General features: G+C 32.2%; 1 protein-coding gene across 1 annotated transcript in view; it reads left to right on the forward strand.

Moving 5' to 3' along the window:
* LOC124364917 (neural-cadherin-like) overlaps positions 1–21,219 on the forward strand; it is a 58,099-nt gene that overhangs the window by 22,786 nt on the left and 14,094 nt on the right. Inside the window, exons 8-20 of the mRNA XM_046820724.1 lie at positions 271–443; positions 2,021–2,170; positions 6,099–6,404; positions 7,246–7,519; positions 8,564–8,763; positions 8,852–9,166; positions 10,407–10,604; positions 13,390–13,661; positions 15,762–15,967; positions 16,757–16,899; positions 18,407–18,640; positions 20,570–20,911; positions 21,031–21,138. Of these exons, the coding sequence (XP_046676680.1) occupies positions 271–443; positions 2,021–2,170; positions 6,099–6,404; positions 7,246–7,519; positions 8,564–8,763; positions 8,852–9,166; positions 10,407–10,604; positions 13,390–13,661; positions 15,762–15,967; positions 16,757–16,899; positions 18,407–18,640; positions 20,570–20,911; positions 21,031–21,138 (2,921 nt within the window). The remainder of the gene's footprint in view (positions 1–270; positions 444–2,020; positions 2,171–6,098; positions 6,405–7,245; positions 7,520–8,563; positions 8,764–8,851; positions 9,167–10,406; positions 10,605–13,389; positions 13,662–15,761; positions 15,968–16,756; positions 16,900–18,406; positions 18,641–20,569; positions 20,912–21,030; positions 21,139–21,219) is intronic.

Here is a 21,219-nt window from a genome sequence, read left to right on the forward strand (position 1 = left end):
TAGTTTTATTCGTTTAATGTTTGGTCTAACAGGACATTCCATTAGAAGTTTTAATTGTGTGTTTATGAATGAAAAATATAGTAATCAAATATAATCCAAATATCGTGATTGGCTCAAATATTAAGTGTTTATTCAAAAGAATTATTTCATTCTCAATGACGATATATTTTATCGAATTGGGTGTTATAATAAACGTTGTTTAAAATATTTTCAACTAAAATAACTTAGCTTTACAAGTAGTGAAGATGCTAATACATTTAAATGTCCTAGGTACAGGCACAGTTACAATTCGAGTTTTGGACATCAACGACTCTGTGCCGGTATTTACAAAAGACGAGTGGGTAACGGAAGTTGAGGAGACTTCCGGCGACGTTGTCCCGGAAACACCGGTGCTCACCGTGGCTGTCCGGGACAGCGACGAAAACAACCGCTTCATATATAGTGTAATATGGGAGTATATCAGTTGATTATTACATTAAAGCACAAGTATATGCTGTTACACTGTAGTAATAGTGTTAAACAAATAGAGTAACAACGGAATAAAGGCAGATACTGAATGATCTGATAACAGTACTACACTAGCTTGTTTGCAGTGTAGTGTACAATTGAATGGCTGCTTACACAGGATTTCTAGCAAATACTGAGTTCAGTTAGAACAGTTTGTACATCGGGTGGTATAAAATAGGATCATGTCTTATAGCTTTCATTTATAATACTTAAATCATTATTTAGCTTATAATTATTATAAACTTTTAATGCAATATATTATGTGATAGTTCTGAATTAGAAACATTGTTATTTCTTTTAATTTCCTTAAAAGTAATTAACTCATGAATAAGCCGTAATTTAGAATTAATTACGGAAATGAGTTATTTGATTTAAAGAATGCGTTATTACATAATTTACTAATAAATATCAATCATTTTAGAAATTTCTTTTATTTATATAATGTATAATTTATATGTTGTAAAGTTTCTTAAACAGTTACATTATTTATCTTTTACGTTGATAATAATAAAATCTCAATCTTTCACATAATTCCTTTTTGGTACGTGTGTCTAGCTAAGAAAGATACCAGTAGATTTATTCGTTGTTGCGGCTTTTCAAGTAATGCTTAGGATTTGCCTGTGGCATTATAACGAAGCTGTATAAGAGTATAAGTTTGATCTCGAACATGTTGAAGTCCTAAGGGGCCAATAAAACTGCCAAAAATGTTGAAAAAAATTTAACATTCTTTAATTGAAGTTAGTTACGATAGATGGATTGTGATGGAAACAGGACATTTCAGGACATTTCTCACCGCTTAGTAATACAAAAATCAGTATCATTACGTTTCTAGATCTGCAATCTTTTCACTCTTCTACAGGTAAATAACTAACCTAATATATAATTAAAATCTTGGTTAAAATATAAAAATTATAAAAAAGCGTTGTGGCACCCAAACCAAGTATTTGGTCACCACCTTTTCTGATGTGACGATTGCCATTTAATATAGGCCTCTGATCAGTCGAAGGTGGTTTTTCGCTGGATGCAGACATATTGTGACCTGTCTGTAAGTCAGTTATAATAATTAGTATTGTTTTGTTTTTATTAAGGGCATTCTTTAGAGTTAGTGCAGTGACACACAACATGGTGGTTGTGATTCCTGACTGAAGTGTGTAAAAACGTTCTATTTTGATTTCTTTATTTTAACCTAGATTTTAATTATGCGTTATTTTAATGATTTATCGGAAGAAGAGATCAGATTGAAGATCTCGAAAAGTATTTTTACTTATTTTTTCTATCATTCAACGATGACAAATACCTGTAGTATTTATATTTTCTTCATAATGATAAACTTACATTTTATATTAACAATAATTTAATAATATAACAAGATACGTATTTTGGGGGTTCCTGCAAATGTTATTATTCATAGTAATTTATTAAGTGAAAAAGTTATATGCGGGAATTCTTTAATGTTGGTATTGGTTTCCTATGTAAAAAACGCTATAATGAGTATGTATTATCTATGATCCAGGTAGTGGAGAAGAGCGGTTACGGAGCAGACCGGTTCTCGATGGTCACCAACGTCGATGGTACCGGTTCCTTGCTTGTCACCCAACCTCTTGACTACGAGGATCCTCTCCAGAGGAACGGGTTCAGATTTCAAATACAAGTCGTTGATGAGGTGAGTCTCTTACATTTAACTACAGATGTTTAAAACATTTCTTACTCAGATAATATTTATGTTGGACAGTTTTGTAATAAACGGAAAATGTTCTCATTATTGTCAATCGTGCATTGTATATTCATAATTTATATAGCCTACTTACTTAAGTAAGTTATTAATATACATGGAGCAATCTACACAAAGTTGTAAAATCTCTGTTGTGTTAAAAGATTAATTAATGGAGGAAAAAAATAAAAAAGAGATCTTAGGAACAAGTTATAAACCTTATTTAATATTGTTTAAGAATTCTTACAACATCAACTGTTTAAGCCTTATTTTTCGTAATGTAACATGTCCATTCAAACCATAACATTACTCATATAAAAGTTTAAAAGTTATTTATTTTTTTAGATAATTAATAATAAAATATATTATTTTTATAAAGAAGGTTGTGTTTATTGTGTAAAGAAAATAACACTAAACCATCCATATATATCACAATGATAGATAATATACCGAAGTGTGTAAGTTTTCTTCCAGCAGGCTTGACGTAAACGTACCTTACAACTCGTTAAAACGTCCACTTAACAAGGAGTTAAGTTGAAACTTTAACAAAAGCCGTTCCGAACTTTTTAAGATCGCGGTAAAACGTGTAGTGCTGAAACATTTCAAATTAATGGTGTCGCAGTCTCTTCAGAAACTTTAGGGTCATTAACAATGAAATTGCTTTTGATCGTTTTGCTAGTATTAAACGGAATTGTAAGAGAAAAGTAATTAATGAAATTTTAAAAATCTTTCTCTAAGCTGTTAGAATAATAAATACTTGTTGAGAATACAAGTGATTTTTAGATGAATAAATATATTTAGCTATAAAGGCTTAACATCTACTTAAAAATGTTTCATTAATAACACTAAATATTAACAATAATATTAAAACATAATTCATGATGTAAAACTTTTATCTTTTATGACCTTACAGCGACAACAAAATAATATTTAAATAGTGCTATAAAACTTTTTCCAAACATTAGGAAGTACAGTAATAAAAATTGATTTTACTACCCAGGCTAAGCAATAACCATTTGTTAAAGATCAGTAACTTTGAAGTGATCCTGGTATGGCAATAATTGCCTTAATACGAATCTAAACATAAAATCATAAAATGTTATAAGTCAGCGCTCTAAAAGCAAAAAAGTCAAGCATTGATTTTACAGCATTCAAAACTCATAGGTTACTTTGAAAAGTCATAACATTCTTATAATATTTACGTGGAAGTCTTATAAGAGGCATGATATTTAATATTAAAGTGTAAAATATATTTTGGTTTCAATGAAATATTACACAGATTTATACCAATTGGTTATTTATCACTGCCATATTTATTTCTAAACTATGTGTATATGTCCTTAAGATACAGTCTTTTTATAGAAATATATTTTTGTTATGAATATGGAAACCTTTTAATTCGTCATATTTTTCATGATGTTACACTTTTTACAACACTGTTTTACTGATGGGTAATCGGGTTTTTAGATGTTCTTAAATATATTTTAGTTGGCTCTTATTTTCAATAATATCAAACTATGAAAAAACCTATCAATACACAAAAGGAGTATAATTTTATTTATAGTGGTGTAATTAAGTAAGTTCAAGAACAATAAATTTTAAATAAAAATACTAATAAATATCTATAAAAAGTGTTTATTATTATTCCTTACAGTAAACTTTACCTGAAATTGTGGCAAATACACTAATGTAATAGGCTAATTATGACACCATTAAGTAAGAACAAGTAAATTAGAACACGTTAGTAACGCCAACAAGGTAGTTGCCGAATCGTGCTATCAAAGTTTCCCTGTGCCACTTCAGCTGAGTAAAGATAGATCAGGGTATGAATGTATATAATGTACACAGCTTAATTACCAAATCGTGTTATCGACGAATAAATCTGGCAATGTAATTCAGTACAGAGCAGAGCAGGGTACGCATGCATCGCGATAAAATAATTGCAAAATGTTGCTTTAAAACAGTATCTGTGGCACTGCATTTGTGTATACACAGATCAGGGTACGTTTGCCATCCCATTAACGTAATTCCCAAATTACGATATTAGCGACTATAGTCGAATAGATATAACTTCCGTATTGGAAGGGTGTGGAGGGGCAGCGAGCAGTGGGGAGACTGATGCCGCGGTGTTGCCGCGTTGGTGCGGGCACTGCCGTGAGCGGTCACTTTCTCACCGAACACTGAGAAGAGAACATCAGACCTTTACCAACAAACAACGCGTCAGTGTGTTGTCTTTTGATTGTTTACACTAGTAATCAGAAACGAAATTTCTCTAATTTAACACAAATATGTGTGATATTAACATGTTACCATTATACTATATAATAATCTACAACTACTAAATAATTCGGATATCGTGAAGGACAAATAATTTGGGTACTCTGAAAACCTAGTATTACATTCACAGCACGAATATATTTATTGCGGGGGCTGTCAAAATACTTCAAACACCGCCCCCCAGGTCCGCGCTTTTTTGTTACCTTGCGTTGGGGCCTTATCTAAAATCTTGGAGTGGTATGGGGCGTTGTCACTGTGTTATAACTGTGTCACTGAAATTAAGTACAAGCAGATCAAGGTACGTTGGTCTCAGATGATACCTGAGTCTATAATACTTGTGACATGAAAGACACATTTGCTTCATTCTTAAATTGTAAAAGTTCATTGACCTACATGATTTTATACAGTTTGAAGCTGATCTCCTTACCATCGGTTTTTCGTATTTTAAATATGTGACTTTCTTAACCTATTGCATTTGAAGAGCAAACGGAAAAATATCACTGTATAATTGTAATGTAAGGATACATTTTTCTTCTGTGGTTAAAATTAAAATGTAAAAGACATACAAAAACGACTGTGTTTCTGAAGCTTTGAATCTGTATAGCGTTATTGTTTTACTAACCCGTCATAAACTGTGCTAATAATTTTGTTGTGTTCTAATTTAATCCCAAAATACCGTATTTTTTTCTGTAAGTAAGCAAAGTTAATTATTAGTGATAAAAATTAGAACAATTAACTAGTGGTTTCCTTATTTGTTAAATTATGCAATCAGCTGCATATAAATAAGCAGTAAAGCATCATTATTAACTAAAATATTATATTTTTTGTTAGGGGTGGCGCTCATTAAGACGTAAATATTGTTGTACATTTTTCAACGAAATATGCAGTTATAGCGAGATGCTCTATTGGTATAGGAAACTGATAGCGGCACGCTTATAAATTTCAAATTACTCTACTTCTTAAGTCCTTAATGATAAAATCCCCGTTATATTTTATTTATATTTTAAAAGCTCCATAAGTTCTAAAAACCTAATAAGAACAAAATTAAAATAAAAACATTTATCTCGGCATTCTTAATCATCTCAAAAATAACAACTCTTTGTAAAAAGTTAATTATATCGTAATTACCAACCCTATTTGCTTTACGTAGTGACACTTCTGATGTGATATAAATTTAGTTGCTTGTAAGAAGCTTTTATACAAACGTGGATTGTATTTATTTCAACTCGTTTAAACTTAAAAAAATCATTTCACGCTCATACGAATTAGATAAAATCACACGTTAGGTAATTGTAGCCTTTCTTTAGCGTGAAATAACGTAATTGGGTCAATTGTGTATTATAATTAGAACCTGGTGAGTCAAATCATATGGAACTAGTTTCGGTTGTGGATATTACAGCAATTATCGACTGAACATGTGCCAGTCACCATCACGAGCAGTCTCTGTAAGTGATTGACACATCAGAACTAAACTTTTAACAAGCCAGGTTCTGGAGCTGCTTCAATTGTTCCCAAACCGTTCCAGCAAAACTGTGCAGTAACAGAGTGATTGTAGGTTATCAGGAGTGAAGATGGTTTTGGTTCCGTGAACACAATGTTTCAGGATGAATTTTCGCCGGAAGAGACGAGTCATGTTGCTTACTCCTGGGTGGTGGTAAAGCTCATAGACGTGAACGACAACGCTCCCCAATTTGAGAACCCACATCCCACGATGACCGTGTATGAAGATGTTCCAGTAGGTCGAGTGTTGGACCAGCTCCGGGTGAGAGACACTGACAATGGCGGCCGCAGCAGTGTACGGTTCAGTATCGACCGTATGTCAGACCGGAAACGTCAGTTCCATATCAGTCAGGAGGGGAAGTTGTCAGTCCATCGCTCTCTAGACCGTGAGACAACCCCTAGACACCAGGTCAGTATGTGCTTAAATCTTTTCTGATTTCTAATCTTAAGAGCATAGTATTACTGCGGTTTGTCAAAATCACAAGCCTGATTCACAACTTCTCCATTACAAAAAAGCTAATTTTTAACCCATTCTTAAGTAAAAAAGTGAGACGAAGACCCTCCTTCAGTACCCCCAATGGGTCATTGATCTGCTTCGATCTGGAGATAAACCCATTGGAAATTAGCTTGCACAGAAGATTGTGTATTTTTAGGGGTTCATTAAATTATAGATTGTATAAAATGTGGCGTATACAGTACAATCCACGATTTTGTGTATTTCTTCCGTAATTTGTGATTTATTTAATCCAGATTTACTACAGAGAAATTACTCATATATTGTTTGGATCAGTTCCTAACAAATCTAAATGTTTATTATGACTCCTGACTGCTATAGCTTTTATTCACCGAAAGGTACATAGGTGTAGATTTAAAAAAGTTAATTTTAAACAAATTTAATATTTCACATGTTTCAATATCCCTTGCTTTATCTGTGACTAGTTCATGTGTATTAAACGTAGTAACTTTTATTGAGTAGTCTTATTTATTTTATCTGAGGGAGGGTAAAATAAACACTCGAAGTGGTAAATACGAACTCAAGGAATACGTTACGACTACACAGTTTTATTTAGTATAATACTAAATATCTCCTGTCTTAATACACTAAAATTCAATAGGAGAATAGTAAGTAATTTTTTACACGTCGTTATAATCAAACGATATGCTCCAGGATAAACTTTCTAGTTATTTAAGTCGATTTTAGATTTACTGATTACGAATTATACAAATTTAACAATGAAGTTTTGTTCCAGATAAAGGTTTTAGCGGTGGACGATGGCTATCCACCACAAACTGGGTCAGTTACTGTGACCGTCATTGTAGGTGATGTGAACGACAACGCTCCTCAGTTCCTAGAAGATTATAGGCCAGTCGTTCCCGAAAACGGAAAACCTCGGGAAATTTTGAAAGTCTTTGCAATGGATCCTGATGATCCTGGGAAAGGAAATGGCCCTCCCTTCTCATTCTTCATGGACCCTAGAGCTGATAACTCAACAAAATCGTCATTTAGGGTTGAACAGGAAGAAGGTAATGTATGTTTATAACTGGCTGTTTAGTAAAATTAATAATACTGTTAAAATTTGATGTAATGTTATGGCAAAGTTCAACAGCAAGAAAATTACATGAGAAAGATACTTTTGATTGATCGTTGTTAAATTGTAAATTCAAGTTCCTTGAAGTCATAAATAAGAAGTCAACTATGAATATCAAATGTATTTTTAATCTTTAACAGCCATAGTAGCTTTAGAAAAGCATTTACGCATGCCAAATAATTTAATAATCAACTCTAAATGTACCTATTTTGAAAAACTTTTTTAAGATTAGCTGGATTTACTTTGTTTATGAAATTTTTGCTATTATTATTATGAATTCCGGAAGAGGTTTTTAATGTATTCTATATTCAATACAATATTAATCAAACACTGTCTAAAATTACTTTTTTAATCTACATTTAGAGTAGTTTCTAACAAAATCCTCATTAAATCAATATATTTTATGTTTTGTTAATTCTTAGTCAGTTTAATTACATATGTATGTTAGAATATAAAGCAAGAAACTACATAATTATGAAGTACTACATCACACATGTAAATGTGTAGGATTAAATTAAACTAATCATGAAAATACACTGACATGTTTTAAGTTATATTTTAACCTATTATATGTATTTTTACGGAAAATATCTCTTAATTTAGTGTACAACACCAGAAAAAAAGAAAATTAATCGTTTAATCCAAGATACTATATTAATCATAGAAGACAGGCTGGAATTGGCAGCTTTGAAGGTGTGTGTGTATGTGTAGTGGATATGGTTTATATTATATAATCCTTCCGGACACAGGTCGCTGGAGAGTGTACTTCTGTAAATATAAATATATTTTTTGCCTTTGTAACCGCTTTGTACATATCCATCCTTTAAAATGGGCCAATTTAACGTCAGTTTGGTAAAAATATGTAGTACTTTAAAATGGTAAACAGTTATATATTTTAGTGTCCGTAATAAGTCCTGTATAGCGCTATAGAACTAATTCCTTTTACTGATATAATGCAGTTGTACAATTTGTATTCTAGGCGAGGAGGTTGCAGCCAGAGTAGTTTCTTTGGTTTCATTTGACCGGGAAAAGCAAAAGGAATTTTTAGTGCCTATCGTAATTGGTGACTCAGGACAGCCGCCAAAGAGCAGCACAAACACACTGACAGTAGTTGTTGGTGACGTCAACGACAATCTAATGAGACCAGGTTCAATGGATGTCCTTGCATACATTTACAGAGTGAGTACTCTCCATAATGTTAAGAAGAGTTTGATAAAACAACACTAGTGAAATCGTTAATTTTCTTATTGTAAATTTTATCACTTAGGTGCAAAACATAGATATACCGATTGGAAGAGTCTACGTGGAGGACCTTGACGACTGGGATCTTCCTGACAAGAATTTCCAGTGGGAGTCCAGAGACCACCAAAGGTTCAGGCTAGACGAGGAGACTGGAGATCTAATCATGAAGTCCGGTACTCCAAGGGGACTTTACGACCTCCATTTCAGAGTCCATGACCGCAGACACAACCAGCACAATGTGAAGGCTCACGTCAGAGTAAGAGTGAAGGACATGTCCTACAATACCATCACCAACTCGGGGTCCTTGAGGCTCTCCGGAATATCGGCGGTGGACTTAGTGGTGTGTATAAAAATGCATAATAGGTTAGATAATGTTTTAGTCAAACACATTTACTGACATCCATTGAAAAATAAAACAGTTATGCAGTTAAAAAAATTATTAAAATGTACGGATAGCTATTTATTCGAGTTTAATGTATAACACACAATGTTTATTTCATTACTCTTAAATGTTGTAATGCAACTGTTTAAGAAAACAATTATTAAGGATAATATTTCAGTTTAAAATTATACACTTCTATCTTACAATACAAAGTTACGTATACACTTCGCCTCTCACATTAACTTTGACGATCATAACGACCCAAGCATATATATTTTGGAAACAACTATTTTATGTATATCTAAAAATGCCTTAACGGGGGGCCAAGACATGCACAAGTATGATACTGGAGGCAGCGTAAACTACCAAATTAGGAGACTAAGAACAGTGTTAATGAACACTTACCATTAGAGTTGGTGGTTCACTGTATTAGCAGATATTCAAACTCAATAAAGAATGTCCCAACGCTCAAGGGGTGAGACCTCGTCTAAAACGATGTTGTTTTTCCATGTATTTTATTTAAAATTTGTGGAGTGCCTAATCTGTCACAACCCAGACAAATACAGTTATATATCAATGTTCTATGTACATACTCGCGTACCTATCTGACCATATGGTTACACTAGGCTGTAACGGTTGGATGTAACATGGTTAGATAACCATACAGAAAATGTTAAGTTATTTAATTCGTTATAGTTAGTTCATCTATAACTCTTTACGTTTACAACATTTCATTGAGTCCAAATTTATGTTTGTGTCCTTTTATGTATTAGTTTTAAGACTAATTTATTAATATTAATTTTGGAGGTTTCAAAAACGAGAACAATTTTATCATACGTATAAGGGCTTATGGAAATTCATAATATTGACTGTTTGGGTACTGCAATTTCTTTCAGATTAATCCATGTAAGCCTATTGACAGCATTATAAAGCATGCATTCTTTATTTCGGTCCTAAATCTGCTTTGTATAACAAACATAACTATAACAGTATGTTCTTTAAAAAGGTTCGGAGTCATAAATCTATTTAGATATTCCTGGTAGCTAGAGTTGAATGAAAATTTCTCCAATGTTTTGCGTGAGGAAACTTCAACAAACACAAAGAAATTCCATTACGAGAAGTCAAACATGAAGCGAAGTAAGTAAAGTTAAAAGTGCAAACAGAAACTCCTGTCGCTATAAATCTTGTTTGCCAGCAGATGAGGAGTGGTGGAAGCAGCAAACTTTGGTTGCTACAGTCAAAATTGGCGGAAGTCCTGGATGTGAACGAGGATCACGTTGCTATCTTCAGTGTGCAACAGGTTCTCGCCCACCCACCGCTGACGGACGTCCGGTTCTCAGTCACCAACTATAAGCGGGAAGTTCTCGATGGCCTACTAGCACTACATTCCAATAAGGCAAGTTTCGGTGTTTCCTTTCAAACAGGTTGCAAAATATTTAAGTTAAATCTTACATCAAGGCGTAGCTATTCTTGAATTAATGTAAAAATAAAACTTTATTTACTTTTTGAATATATTGTAAAAATAATATAATATGTGAATTTATCCCACATTAAATGAAGATTAAAACTTCATAAAAATAAAATATTCGATTACATGAATATTTATTTATTTCTATTGTATGAGAGTTGTATGATTACCACCATGTAAGGTTTGGCACCATTCGTAGGCTATAAAATATTTAGGATAACTAACTATTGTGAGAGGATTTATAGTACTTTCGATTGGCAATACAATACACTCACCTGGATCAACACATATTTTATTTATTACAAAATTAAATTAATTGTGGTTGTTTTAAAAATGATCAAAAATCTAAAATAATCACTTTACAGATATAAATTTTTATATTAAGATGAATAAAATGTGATATGTTTTAAATTAGAAGTTAGGATTCGTTGAATATAAAGACAAGCTTTATACTTAAACATTACTATGTTCCAAATTGTTATATTTAAGCTAAATTCCATTTACAAACCAAGCAAGAAGGAAGCTTTCTACTTAAATATTGTATAATTATATAATTGTTTCCGTAATTAATTAACTTATGAAGTTTCTTATAAAAATGAAGAACAATGTAGGCCTACCTATTTTATATAAAATTTATAAACATATTTTTCAATAATAAACTATTTATTTTATACCAGCACATGATGAAAAATTTGATTGCTTTTAGGTACAGTTACCTTACAAAAATTTAAATTAAATATTAAAAAGATAGATAAACCGTGATATTACCTAATGCTACTTTCTTATAAATAAATAAATACAAACTATCTTAAATTAAATATTTTTACGGGGCACTGACACAAGTGACTATAACGCCTACTAGTATTTTTTCCCACACATAAACACACGCATGCGCACACCCGATTTGTCGTTATCTTCTTCGACTTTTTGAGTACTGCCTCGTTCACCGTTGGAGGGTTATGTATGTAGACGTTTTCCTGCCATATCCCATTGACCACGCCTTTTTTCAATCCAAACTGACGATTAGTGTGTACCAATATTGTTTGGTATCAGCATTATTGTTTAGAAATTGTTGAAATCGGTGTGTTATAATATCCTGTCGTTTAGAAACAACATGTGGACGGAAAGATCATATTTTAGATTATTAGATCTTTTTGTCGGTTTATTTTACTATACTTCCTTTCGAACTGTGGGAAGGTGGTTTGTTTTCAGTCATGAATTTTTGTTTTGCTAATAATTTAATTTCCCTTACACTCTATATTTAAGACGTAGGCTACATGTATGTGTTGAATGTGATTCCTGTGTTTCCAAACATGACTTTTCTGTATGAGTATTCAGTAGAATATCCAATAAATGTATACTGTGTATATGATATTGAGTTTCATATTTTTCACTGAAAAATTTCGTACGGTATACATTTTGTGATGAGAAAAGATAATAATAAATTATTCAGCTTGGTTATACACGTGCAGAATAGCAGACAACCTACATTTGGCCAAAAAGAAAAGCTAATTATCATCTAGCTAAATATCAATTAGTTAAAAATCCCAAATATGTCAACAGGCCATGTAGCCTTGCCACTTCCGTTGTACAGGCATTACTGATGAGATGACCTTTTTTAAATGAATGCCCACGAGCTTGGCATTATTTTTTTGATAAAGTATTATACTATCAACAATATTTAAGTATGATTGTAACATTTATATGTTGTTATGACCATTTTAAGAGGTTCATAAAATTATAATTAGTATATTTACTCTGAAGTTAGAATAATTCATGTTTCACGGTATTTAAATTGAATGCCAAGTTAACATTACACCGCTCTATTTATCTATTATTGAAAAAAACCACAAACATCCCGAGATGTATGAATTTAAAAAGTGAAGTTTCACATTCACTGCCTAGTTAATTGTAATTATTGAGTATCATTGAGTGTCTTCAACAGAAACACTAATTAAACAGCACATGCATGTGTTCTCAATTAAATACTACCAAACAGTTCATTACAGAAACACATTTACTATCTGTAGATTAAGCCAAATTGGAAGTTAATGCGTCAGTGGGTTGTAGTCTACACAGATTAAAAAAATATGAGTAGGCCTATATACTGACCAGAGAGCCTTAGAATACCCATGAAAAGTTACTGTACAATCGATCTAATAGTTTTTATGTAATTGAGTAACAAGAATAAACACTCATATAAACATCAATGAATTTTTATAACTAAGCCAATAAAGCCAATTTACAATAATTCAATATAAATATATAATTTGTTTACATTTATTGAACGTATATATACATAAAGCAATTGATATCAATACTTTTAAACCAACATATTCATACACTAAAAATGCTCGTACTTCTCAAATGCTGTTTTCCTTTGGACTTGATTTGATAATGACTACTTAAAATGTATATAATTTATGAAAGAATGATTAAAAACATCTTTTCTGTTTCCAAGGAAGGTAGTTAAAAATATTGTAACTATAAAATGTCGAGAATTCACTCGATCAAAGTTAGACTATATTATCTTATCTTTAAAAATTACAATAGTATTTTGTCTACATCAATTTCTTAGGATATTTTCAGGATCTAATAGGGTTTGATAGGATACTATGAAGTTTTCGATATAAATACATGACAAATAATAGATAATACTTTGTCAATAAGAAACAAAGTTATCTGTCGTCACGTAATTGCCGTTGTTGTCCAGGTCGAGGAGGCGATTGGAGCCAATGTGACGATGGTGGGAGTGGACGAGTGTCTGGAGGAGCGACATCACTGTGAAGGCAGCTGCACCTCCCGACTGGAAGTGGGGGGTACGCCTACCTTGGTGAACGCCAACACCACGGCCTTAGTGGGAGTCAGGGTGGCCGTGGTTGCAGAGTGTCTCTGTGGGGCCTTAGACTACAGTCGACCCGAGACTTGTAGGACCAGGCCTTGCTACAATGGCGGCCGTTGTGTTGAGGGCAAATTTGGAATCAGGTAAAAATTCAAAAACTAGGACTAGAAGCTTTCATAATTGTATATTTAAATAGGTTTAATGTACTACTCGTAGAATTTGGATTTTTTTTAAATAAAAATTGGTTTGATTAATAATCAGTGTAAAATACTGGTTCTATAATATACATAGGTTATTAAAAAACAAAGCAACTACTGAGAGTGTTGGGTTAAATTAACTATCCACCATAGTATCCTGCTTTTTAATTTTTAATCGGTGTTATCAATCCATATTTTAAAATGTTAATTCCATCTTGAGGTAACAGTTTTTCTTACGTCTGGAAAAACAATTATTAAAAGTTTTACAAATTTCAACCCTAATTTAATTCAACGTCAAGAAAAACATAAAATGCTGACTGTGGATTTACAATCTCCTAGATGATTTATATTGCTAAGTCTCTAAACTTCTCAGCGCTTTTCATGCAAGTTCTGACAGCAAAGTTCTTCTTAGGTCGAGTTGAATTTCAGATTTGGCATAAGGTTAAGATCAGCTGAAATTGTTTGCTCCACGATTAAATAATTTTATTTATCTTTGGTATAGCTTTCCTTGTAACCTATTTCCTTTTACCTAACATTTATCCGCTGTGTTTGCTATAATATTGTTTGATTGTTGTGGGTTTGCTAACTAAATCTTTATATTTGGCTATCATATTAACTGTCACTAGTACACCTATTGGTTATTACTGTATTAGTACTCTAAAAGGCACAAATGTAAGAATATTGTATTGGTTTTTCCCATTTCCATTTTCAAATAAAACTTGGGCTGCGACAAATAACAGCAATGTTAAAAATTTAAGTATTTCAATAGGCCTATTGTAGGTTTGGTTTAATATCTTTAAAAACGTTTCTCTAAGTAAGCTTCTAAACTAAAATTTTTATGTTTTTTTTAATTTTTGGTGTATTAGTAACAATATTCTAAGAAAAATGTCGTTGAAAATGTACAATTCCACTGGAATGAAATTTTATATATCATAAATGAAAATAATACTTCAATCCTAAAGCTCGTATACACACACACACACACACACACACACACACACACACACACACACACACACACACACACACACACACACACACACACACACACACACACGTATATGTATATATATATATAATTTCAATAAATATTGAATCACAAAAAGTACTTGCTCCGCCGGGACTCGAACCCGGATCTCTCACTTGCCGGGTGAATGTGCTACCATTACACCACAGAGCGCTTACTTTTTCCGATTCAATTATTTTGTATTTGGCCTTATCTGTCACATATGCGTTTTAAATAAGCAAACTAACATATGATCGGAAGACCAAATACCTGTCAAACGACTTTTATTTACATTAAACTGTATAAATGGCAATAGCCTTATTTAATTTCAATAAATATTGAATCACAAAAAGTACTTGCTCCGCCGGGACTCGAACCCGGATCTCTCACTTGCCGGGTGAATGTGCTACCATTACACCACAGAGCGCTTACTTTTTCCGATTCAATTATTTTGTATTTGGCCTTATCTGTCACATATGCGTTTAAATAAGCAAACTAACATATGATCGGAAGACCAAATACCTGTCAAACGACTTTTATTTTACATTAAACTGTATAAATGGCAATAGCCTTATTTAATTTCAATAAATATTGAATCACAAAAAGTACTTGCTCCGCCGGGACTCGAACCCGGATCTCTCACTTGCCGGGTGAATGTGCTACCATTACACCATTAAATATATATATAAATAAATATATATATATATATTTATTTATAACTATTATTATGTATTATTTTATAAAAACAAGTAATTGTATTATTTGGTTTGTTTTTTTCGTTATTTAAAACGTTTAAGATTTTCACGGAAATATTATTTTGTTCCAGTTCGTTTCTTAGTATATATATTTTTTATATTTGACATGGACTCAATGGCATTAAAAATACGAAGGAATAAAACCTTTTTAGTATTAGGATATAACAGAATTGAAACAAATATTTCTGTAATCCACGTTTTGAGGATTTTCATGTACATTATTTACAATGGCACATGTCAAACGTCGTCAATAATGACATTTAAATGAATATTTGTTGTCAACAGCTGCTCATGCCCCAGTGGTTTCAAGGGGCCTCGGTGTCAGAAGACCTCCCGTAGTTTCTCCGGCCAAGGATGGGCGTGGTTCCCTCCTCTACAGATGTGTGAAAGTTCTCACCTAAGCTTCGAGTTCCTGGCGAGGAAATCGAATGGACAGCTGGTATACAACGGGCCAGTTGGTCCTCCTAAACCAGGGGGAATTTCAAACTCAGGTATACACATAGTTTACGTACTATGCGACGCACTAAGTAAAGTTGTTATAAAATTATTTTCTTTTACACAAGTGTGGCGGTGATTCCGATCACGGTAAATAGGATTGGGTTTTAACTTTTTTGGTGCAAAAACCTGTTTCTTTGATTGATATACTAAGTAATTCAAAACTTGCCTATGTGTTAAGATAATGCATATATAATTTGGAGTATAGGGAATTTTCTCATAATCCTTTAATATACCTGCACATTAGTCATTAAATTTAATTAAATTTAAATATGCTGTTGAATTGATAGGGCGGATGATACAATATTTGTATATTAAATTTTTTTTATTATTTTTTGCGTAAATATATTTCATATTGTTGGAACTGTTTAACCCTCAATATATATTTTTTCTATAATAGATTTCATATTCTTGGAACTGGTTTTGCTACTATATATATTTTTGCAATAATAGATTTCATATCCCTGGAAGTGGTTGTGCTACAATATATATATATATATATATATTTTTTTTGCTTAAATATCTTTCATATCGTTAGAACTGGTTGTGCTACAATATATATTTTTGCTTAAATATTTTCATATCGTTATAACTGGTTGTGCTACAATATCTATTTTTTTCTTAAATATTTTCATATCGTTAGAACTGGTTGTGCTACAATATATATTTTTTCTTAAATATTTTCATATCGTTAGAACTGGTTGTGCTACAATATATATTTTTTCTTAAATATTTTCATATCGTTAGAACTGGTTGTGCTACAATATATATTTTTGCTATAATAGATTTCATATCCCTGGAACTGGTAGAGGGGTACCCAAGGTTACTGATTGACTATGGATCTGGAACCCTGGAGCTATCGGTTACTACAGAGACGAGGCTCAATGATAGCTCATGGCATCGCCTTGATGTCCTGTGGAACACTGAGGTATGTTGTTACGTCATTACGAAATCAAAGCGCTTCTAGACGAGTTAATGTCTCTCTGATATACTAAGTACCATCGCCACTTAATTATAATGGAGCCTATGTATTACCATTAGAAATCTTATTCACCTTACACAAATAACAAAATGTACATATGTGAAAGACATATGTTTCTTGTAGAATACAAAGAGCAGTATTCATTATATCCGCTGCATAATGCAATTAACTGAGCTGAAAAAATGTACATACTGTTACTCCAATTTTTAAGGAATACAGGAACCAGACTGCAATACAGAAGTTATACAGGGGAAAAGGATTTACATGTGCTTGTTAATACATTTCAGCAACCAACTTTGATGTTATTTAGATGTTAAAACCTTGTCCCTGAGATCTTTTGATTTAGTTTTTCCGAGCATTATACTTTTCCCTTTAATTTGTTCATAAACTTATTTTTGTTTGTATTTATTTTTTCTTTCTCTTCTTTCCTTTTCGAATCAGAGCGGTATTGTACCACAAATTGCTACTAAATATATTTTTAAACACAGCAAAATAATTAATCAATAGCTTTTGCTTGATTTATATCAATATCGCTGAGAAATTTACGAAAGTACATAATTCTTCTCTTTTGTTATTATCGTGTATGAAAAAATAATGAGAGACGAAAAGTATCATAAGGCGGGCCTCCAGCAAAACTTTTTTCAACAATATATACGTCGAACAGACCAAGCGCTATATTTTTAAAGTTTTCTCCGCCCAGAGTTGTGTCTCTTTACTTGCCTTAAAATACATTGCAGAAGATAAATTTCATTTGTATAAATATAAATAGTAATTCAGTTCATCTTGTCCAATTTGCGTCTGGTAGATAAAAGAATACAATTCCAGTGATACCTTAGTTCATACCGATCAGACGCTGTGATCAGTTACTGATAGATGCTGTAAAATAGGAAATATTATGTAACACATAGTTATCTGGATTCTGCGAAAATAAGATTACCTAGGCAGCACACAAAACATAAAGCATCAAATATGTAATATAATGAAAGTAATATAATGTAAGTTTCTATAAGTTTGTGTCTCCTTTTAAATTTATATACTGATTTTCCAACTTAACTTTTGTAGATTAGGTCCTAAGCAAGTAAGTTAAAATGATAATTGGTTATTAGCAGGAAAATGTAAAACTCTGATAATACTTGTAATGATTATTGATTTAATAGGTTATATATCTATTTATTTATATATTACATATAGCCTACATATATAATTTTTTATATAATCTGTATAATTTATATTTAATTAGAAAAAAATATAAAAAAACACCTTGTGCCATGGCTTCGTGAAATAAATAACTACACATTATGCTATAAAATAAATAAAACTCAAATCCTTACTGCAAACATCTTTTTCTTATTAAAAAATAATTTTATTTTTGCCAACTGCAGATACTTAAACAAATACAGTTGTAGTTTATACAGGTAAATATTAAACTTATCCCATTTACTTGCATGCTCAGACAGTGGAACTTGTCGTTGACTCTTGCCTTGGGGTGGAGGGGTTGAGCCCACCAACATCCTGCCACGCCAGGGGCTCCGTGCCCCCCTTCAGTGAGCAACTGAACCTCCACACGCCTCTGCAGCTAGGGGGTAGAAACATACGACCCTTCCAACCGGCCCACTACCGCTGGACAGCTGTGCCTTACGGGCAGCCCTTCGATGGTTGCATCAAGAATCTCTTCTACAATAGTAAAGTAACAGTTCATTCCAATTTTCCAATTCCTTTATTACTAGTATTACATATTTAAAATATTATTAAGAGGGGTTATACACATCCGCTACATCAAACCCACATATTAGCGCTGGACAGTAGTGTTTTATGAGTAGCCTTTTGAAGATTCTAGCTTCTAGAATTCGTTCTACAATATTGAAGTACCAGCTAATTCCAATACTTCCTTTCTTAATTAGTATTACAAATTTAATATTAATGCGAGGCTACAAATTATAAGCTAAGGAAAAGATAATTGTTGTTTCATTAATTAATAACTGTACAGATTAATATAATCTATTAATCTAAGCATTGATTGACATGAATTATTCAAACCTCACTGGACTGTTAAGAATACAAATATTCCGTACATATAAATAATATTCAAATATCTACAAAAGTTTTAAAAAGCATTTTAGCCTTTGTATACTTTTTAATTTTACAGGGCAAAAACTGTTATGTTAAACTAATGCTTGAAATTTTGGAATATTAAAATTAAATTTGTTAATACAAAAATGTGAATGTTAATTTTCAGGAAATTATTTATAACTAATATTAACCCCATTATATCATTATTTTATTCAATATGAGCATTCATTGTGTCCCGATTGAATGAGATATTCAGGTGTCCCTCGTAAGTTTCTGGAGGCCAGAAAGGGCTTTTAGAATGTAGAAATAATATTTTTATATGATAAATACACGTAATAATTTACACTGGACTTTTACAAAAAAGCATGATTTTAAAAGAAGCTGTATTATATGATATTGCATGAAAAAATATGATTAAAGTTTTAAATGACATGCGCCAGTCATAAATAACTTTTGTACATACAAAAGTTGAAAATTTCTGTCGTTTGGACATTTTTTATTTAGAAAAATTAAGTAATTATCTTAGAAAACCGCATAAAAAGTTATTTAGTTGACTAGTAATAAACGGAAATCGTAATATTTGTATGCACATATGAAACAATTAGCGCAGCACGTCAGGCTTAGCGACAGACTGGTTCATGTTCGTAAATACTTTGGCAATCGTTTCGATTAGTTCGTATAACCGTTGTAATTGTAACTTTACGTAAAAAATTATTTTATTCAGTTGGTGTATGTTAGAATCTCTAAAGTGTTCTTAATATTTCTTACACTTGCTCATATTCAGACGAGGTGATTAATAATTAGACGCAACATATATTTGTACGCAGCTCTTTTATGAAAACTCCTTAGGAGTATTTACTTTTGATCTTCGCATTAATTTTAATTATTATATGCATAATTGTATCAATAAATATGAAAGCCTAAGACCTAAAGATAGATCTTATAAAGAACGTGTAAATTACTATAACATAGTTATTATTCGTTGTCTAAATAGGACCACAAAACAGATAAATGTTTTATTTTCCATATGCTTTATTTCAATTTACAAATAATACGTTAATAATAATATGTGTGATATGTTCGTTATTCATTTTAAAATGTTGTATAATATAACATGAAGGAAACATGACTTTTAATAATTCACGTAGATATGTAGAAAACATATAAAATTAAAATAGTTCATTTATTTATATTATTTTTTTAATATCCAAAAGCTATAGAAAAAAAACTGTTTCCATTAACAAATATTATATTTAAATATTCAATATTAAGATATTGTTTATGTAATACCAAGATCTAATATTTTTTTCTATATACTAAAATCTTGTTTCATTTGCAAAAAAAGAAATGTATGACTATATTCTGACTAAGATTGTAAAGAATATTGAACATAATTAATATTGAGATTGTAATTTATCAGCCCTTGCACTTAATACTAATAACGTAATTCTGTTCAAATTCGTTTAATATAGAAATATTTATTTACATTTGGTATCAGTTTATAAAACTGCAGTTATATCTTTGACTATTGTGTCCATGTCACCAGGTGTATGACCTGGCGGGCAGTGGGCTATCAGAGGACAGCGAGCCTGGGTGCCCAGGGGCGTGCCCACGCTCAGATACCGAGGTACGCTGTGAGGATCACGGGGAGTGTGTGGGGAGTGCCCGAGAGCCTAGGTGTCGTTGCCTCCCCGGACGTCATGGTCCCAAGTGTGCCCTCGCAACGACCCCTGTTACATTGCATCCCCACAGTTACGTCAAGTACTCTCTCAACTTTGACCCGGATCACTACAGCACGCTGGTACAGTTGAGGTTCCGCACGAGGGAGGAGACCGGCGAGCTCTTCCGCATGGGAGACCTGCGCAGTCGGCAGTACGCCATATTAGAGGTGCCAGTTATAACAGTTTTCTGATAATTTAGTATTTTTAATAAGCAACTTATTTTTTTTTATTTTTACCAATTTAATTACAAAATTTTTATTATATTGCAATTTACCGTATATTTCAGATTGTGGATAGTCATATAAGATTCCGTTACAAGTTGAGCGATTCAGAGAAAACTGACCTTCGTATCTCCATGGTGCAAATAAACGACGGACAATGGCACTATATACAGGTAACAACAACAGCGCAGTTATCCATTCAGTAATAGAGTAAAACAACTCAAATTACCTCTTAGTAAATGAAACAATTAACT

Source organism: Homalodisca vitripennis, chromosome 6, assembly GCF_021130785.1.
Source record: "Homalodisca vitripennis isolate AUS2020 chromosome 6, UT_GWSS_2.1, whole genome shotgun sequence".
In the NCBI taxonomy this organism is placed as follows: domain Eukaryota; kingdom Metazoa; phylum Arthropoda; class Insecta; order Hemiptera; family Cicadellidae; genus Homalodisca; species Homalodisca vitripennis.